The sequence below is a fragment of the Gobio gobio genome, assembly GCF_949357685.1.
Source record: "Gobio gobio genome assembly, chromosome: 1".
Classification (NCBI taxonomy): Eukaryota; Metazoa; Chordata; class Actinopteri; order Cypriniformes; family Gobionidae; genus Gobio; species Gobio gobio.
Window position 1 is genome coordinate 22,537,451 of NC_137097.1, and position 6,175 is coordinate 22,543,625.

At 38.4% G+C, this 6,175-nt stretch overlaps 1 protein-coding gene across 1 annotated transcript; it reads right to left on the reverse strand.

Moving 5' to 3' along the window:
* Window positions 1-4,829: 4,829 nt before the first annotated feature.
* LOC307128909 (ciliogenesis and planar polarity effector 2-like) lies at window positions 4,830-5,588 on the reverse strand (the record flags this gene model as incomplete). Its single annotated transcript, XM_079820971.1, has 1 exon — window positions 4,830-5,588. The coding sequence occupies one exon, from the start codon at window positions 5,586-5,588 to the stop codon at window positions 4,830-4,832; it is 759 nt and encodes a 252-aa protein (XP_079677097.1).
* Between the last annotated feature and the right edge of the window lie 587 nt (window positions 5,589-6,175).

A 6,175-nucleotide genomic window follows, 5' to 3' on the forward strand; every position in this document is an offset into this window, starting at 1 on the left:
ATTCAGAAATTCAACAGGCCATTGTCAGTTATTCCTTACCTCAACAGGAAATTCCTGAACACAACGACTGTGTTCCCATGCAATCATATCTTAAATTGTAGACACTTTTTAACAATGTGCTCACCTGCAAAATGACTCTGCTATTCTTTTTTTGACCTCTTCTAGGCCTGTACACTTCGTATCTCCAAAGTCAAGCGCCATCTACAGGAGAAATGGCCCACACAGTTTGTATGCTTTCTTTATCTGACACAAATCAGGTCTTGGAGTCGTTAGTTTTGAGCTGATGGCCTGAGTAGGGAGTGTTAGATAAAGGAGACATATAAACAAACATTTACACTATAAATCACTGCATGAAAAGTGGGATTTTCGTCAGTATGTGGCACTGTAGATTGCCGTGAAACTTCAGGTTTACGACTGTGCACGGCAATTTGCAGGCAACACCGAAAACTGCCGTAAATTGTCGGAAATTGACGTGGGCCTTGCTTGGCAGTTGTCCCCCCATGACCCCCCCTCCCCTTAATTCTAGGGGAGGCTTTATCATGTAAATGAACATGCTGTGAGCTAAACAAATGCAAATCAGAGTAGCAGCAGGGGGAGTTTTATCTAGGTTCTGAATTTATTAAACTAAAACAAGTTTAAAGTTTAAGTTAAAATGTTAACTTAAATTTAAGTTAAATGTACTCGATTTAGTTCACATTACTAAATGTTTAGGGCAACCAGTTTGCTCCAATTTTTTAAGTAGATTCAACTTGTCCGGGCTCACAGTGTAGATTAATTACTCTGTATGTCATTAGCAATAACCAATGTTATGTAAAAAAAATAAAAAAATACAGGACAGCAGTTCATGTCTTCAACCTTTAGAGAGGTTATGTGATGCAACAAGACAATGAACCAAAGCACACAAATAAATCAAGTAAAGCATACAGTTTACATACCAACATTAATTTTTCCACCCTGCACTGTGAATGATTTTTTAAATGGCTCTTAATCATAAATGTGAAAAGTACAAGTTTGTGTGTTTATAGTTAAGTCAGATTGTGTTTTTCTGTAATTGTCATTTAAATTGAGCTCACACCACATTTTATGAATTATCAATGCAGATTTTCAAGAGGTGGTTTCCTGGACAGGGTTTAAATTATGCCAAGAGTAGGCCTTAATCTATTTAATCGTGAGTTAAAAAATTGTTGCCTGGAACAAAGATTAAGCACAGATTACTAACACCTGGACTATGAGTCCTGAACTAAAATAAACTGGATTCATTTACAGTTTTATCTAATTGCTTACACACAATTTCTGAAAATATGGCTCCATTTCTTGTAACTCTACACACAAAACATCAGACTCTTGCAAAAGCAACACTTTGTGCAAAACTATTTTAACTATTTCCAAAAATGTTGTTTTTGCATATATCTAACTACACACAATGCACAACTGAGGAATTTACAGTTGAACTGAAATCAACTGAACTGAATCAACACTGAAGTCACTTGAGCTGAATATTGACACTATATTGGCTTGTTAGAGCCGGTTTACAGCAGAATTTGTTTTGAACTTGTTACTGAAGCTGCTATGAAACAATATATTTTATTGTATGCATATTCTTTCTTTCTCAAACCTTAGTTTTGATTTCTAAGTGATCAATTTATGTATGTGTTTTCACACATGATCATTGGCTGTATGGGTCCTCAGTAAATTAATGTGGCATTTAAATGGCAAAAGTTATTCTTGTCTCTATAACTTATGGCTTCCTAAAGACACGTTTATGGTTAAATAAAATATTAATAATATAAATAAAATGAATATCAAAACATATTTTAAATATAATGAAGTCATTTTATTATAGCACTCATCAGATGTTCCTGGAAACAAAACAGAGACAGAACAGTATAAACAAACTATACAACAAACTAAACACCAAATTACAAAAACATTATTATGTGAAAGTGAATAAAGTTGTGTGTGTTTTCAGTTATAAATATGTGCTGTGAAAATTAGCCTATACTTTTAGAAATTATATATAGCCTAACTTTAAAAATCAAACAATAACCCATATAGATAAATTATAATAATTGTATAATATTAAGCATTTACTTAATATACATTGTAACATTAGGCTACTTTACTCTAGCACAGTAGTCAGTTAAGCAATTAATTAATATCTTATATTAATATGTATGTAGCCTAGGCTACATCTAAAGGTAAGTCTGCTTTAAAAAAAAAAAATATTACACTTTGACATGTACAGAATGTGCGCGTTAAGAAACACGTTCAAATGTGTCTTCTTAACATGTTAAAACTGTGCGTCGACTGTGTGTGTATGCCTGTTACACGACCAGAATGTGCGTGTCTACACATACAAAAGAAACACGTAAAAAATTGCTGCGTTGAAGCGGAAAACAGGGCGTGTTGAAGGTTGAAACGATCATAAGTCACGCGTTTCGTAAAGAGATTTGGCCCCGGGCGCGTTCCATATTAGAGCCCTAGTCCAATGAGGTGCGAGGTCGAGGTCATGGCCATGACGCGTAGAAGACGAGCTTTAAACTTTTTTTTTATGTTTTTTGCTGCTTTCCTTTTTCGTGATCAACTATGAGAGGACACCGTCTTCAACTCAATCTCTGCATGGACGCAACGAACTTTTTGGACTCATTTTCAGGAGGCTGTTTTCGTCTTCACAACTCTGAGGCAAACTGCAGGCGCTATGAACCACAGCATGGGTAATGTAACATTACGATTTAAGGAATATGCTTTTATTCAGCTGTATAAGGAAATGGATGCGTTAATAGATCCGAGCTTAAAACTGTACATTTTGTTTACACAGACTATCCTCGCCTCATAACGAAGCCGCGAGCTCTTATCTGCTTGGAGCGATTTCCGCGAGTCCAGATTTAACCGCTGATCATGACGACATTGTGTGTAAGTAAAACGTCTAATGTTTTTCTCATTCCTTGTTTAATTTTACCGTGACTGTTTTTATTAATACCAGTCTCATGTAATTGTTTTCCAGCTGCCTGTAAGACGTATTATGAATCGACACGCCGCAGCTTCAGATACAAACAACCTGAACTTACATAGCAGGCGGAAACTGCGAAGTTTAGCTCGGAGTCGATCAAAAAGAAAAAGGGTAAGATTTATTATATTAGATCCGTTTTTTGTCAATGTGAGTATTTTTCAGGTTGCTTATTGTCCTTATGGATTGTATTACAGTTGCTGGAAGCGAGAGTGTGCTGGATGAGGTGGACATTTGGAAGTCCGCGACCATTGAACTCATATCTGACGAGGAAGACGGCTTTGTTGACGGGGTGTCTGGATGGATTGTCCGGCCACCGCCCTCTCGCAGCCTGGAGCTCGACGAACTTTACATTACATTACGAGACATTACTGCTGCACTGTACATAGTTGTGTGTTTAACAATAAAGCTCTTTCTTTGAATAAACAGCTGTGTTTTATAAATGAAGCCCTTTCTTTGAATGAACAGCTGTATGCTTATAAATGAAGCCCCTTGTTTGAATAAACGGCATGGTCCGTATAATTTTCCCATATATTCCTTGATGGTATGAATACTTCATAGCACAATAACATTAATATGAAACAAATTATTACAACATAAATTATATATTTATTATTATTATTGGGGTTTACATTTATAATGAGCCAGGGGGACCAATAATGATTGGTTTGCAGTGATCTGCCAACCAATCACGAGGGATTTTTTTTGATCTGCAACGCGACGTTCGCTGCCTCTAAATTGTCGAAAAACTGCCGAAAATTAGGGAGATTTCCGGGAGTATACAGGCGTTTACAGGGTCGAAAATCCCACTTTTCATGCAGTGTGAACAGCCCTCTCTTCCCAAATAGCCAGCAAGTCCCGCCCAGAGTGCTGCACCAGAGCTAGGAGCCAATACGACAAAAAGGCCAATTCATCACAGATTTCGTATTTTAAAATAATTATATTTGGGTATTAGTTTTGCTTTGTCATTTGAACGTGTACTTGACATTGTTTCATTACAAATGTAACTATATTTCAGATATTAGCATCTTTAAAAAAATAATTGTCCCGTCGATTTTTGGCAATCTAGGGTGTGGCCTGTGTCCCACCCACCACCTTACAGGACACACCCTATTCCTAACTCAAGGTGCTGACTTGGGGTGAACAGCCCTCTCTTCCCAAATAGCCAGCAAGTCCCGCCCAGAGTGCTGCACCAGAGCTAGGAGCCAATACGACAAAACGGCCAATTCATCACAGATTTCGTATTTTAAAATAATTATATCTGGGTATTAGTTTTGCTTTGTCATTTGAACGTGTATTTGACATTGTTTCATTATAAATGTAACTATATTTCAGATATTCAAATATTTTTTAAAAATTTTAATTTTTATATTGTAATTTTTTCACCCTTTTTTGCATAGTGAAATAAAACCTATATACTAAGATGTAGTTTGTGAGCTTGTCAACTAAATACTTTGACCAAGTTTGGTGTTTTCCTCTTCCCAATGTAACATGATCCTCATATGACTAAATATTTCTTGTGTTTAATGTGTGAAAATATGAATATGAGATATATTCACCTGTTGAGCTGTTCTCCATAGCTGCTCCAGTAGGAGACAGTGCTCTAGTGTTCATGGTAAAAGCAGATGTCCAGAGTTTGGCTGCTGATCATGTGAAAGTCTTCGCTGCTGCTGATCGTGTGAAAGTCTTCGCTGCTGCTGCTGCTGACTTTTTTTTTCTTTTTTCTCTGTTATGTATAGTATTTCCATAGCAGCATAGTCCATCCATAAATTTTGCCTTATACTGACCAACAGATGTGAAATTGATCTACAATACACACAAGCTATACAATGATCTCTGAGCCCGTTTCTCTGAGAGCAGCCTGTGGGGAGATGGAGACAGAGGAAGCAGCCATACAGTCCTGGTGCCACAGATGTTCTGCAAGGGCATTTAGGAGAGGCGCTACTTCACCGAGCCCCGCACTCACATCACCTCCCACTCGGAAGACCGGAAGACCACACACCTCTTGAAAATGTGTTATGTCACTCTCTGTCACGTCTGTGTGCATAAATAAGTCAAATTTGGTGCCAACCACCAATTTAACCACTGGATCTGAAGATTCTGTGATCCGTGATTTCTGATTTGAAAGATCATCAAAGGAGCCACGATCAGTGAAGGAGAACAGGAAAAGGATGGCATCCACCTGTTCCTTACATGACGGTAGCATGTGGTCAAATCTTCGCATGGCACTTTCTCCACAGTCCCAAAGCTCAAAGCGGAAAAACAGCACACGGCCACTGTCCTTAAGTCTCACAGGCCAGAAGACCACTGTTGTCTCTATGCCTGTGTTCTCATTATGCATTTTGGGGAGATCGAGGCCAGCGAGACGGGCAGCAAGAGCACTCTTCCCGACTCCAGTCTTACCCGAGATAAGAACCTTGTAGCGAACGATGTCCACATTCATATGAGGAGGCATCATCGGCGCCTCCAAGAGCCCAAACTTTCGCCGTGTCTTCTTGTGCAGTATTTTGCTGAAAAACTCTCTGCTGTCTGCACAGCGGTGCCAATCCGATACCAATATGGATCCAAGTGGGATAGCCATTTTAATTGAGCTAAATTAGGTAAATGAAGAGACTTGCGCTTTATATTATGATATCAAGTAACTTATTCTGGGCGAACGCTGCTGCTGCTGATTGTGTGAAAGTCTTCGCTGCTGCTGCTGACTTTTATACTGGCGCAGCTCGGAATGTTCGCCGGAATGTAGCTCGGAATGCAGCACTGTGACATCATGAGCCCTGTGATGTCACGCCGCGCAGTGGAGCCTCGATCGCTGCTTTCACAGATGATCAACTTTACAGCTTCAAACAACATATCATTTTGTTCATTTCATGGCTGTTGTGTGTCAATTTAAAGTATCGTGTGTGTGATATGCTTTATTATATTTCGCTGTTATAATGTGCATTAGTTTATTATGGCCGTTGAAAGGAGATTATCGTGTCTTTAGACATGCAGTGCTGTATACATTAGCTTATTTATGATTAGTTGCTTATGTTGATGTCCTTTATGTATATTTAATTTGTATTTCTGTGTTTGTTTGTCAAATCGCTTGTTTTGAGGTATTCTGAAGTTGTAAATAACTCAATACTCATGCGCCTGGAACAGAGTAACACATCTCGACCCTTACAAAAA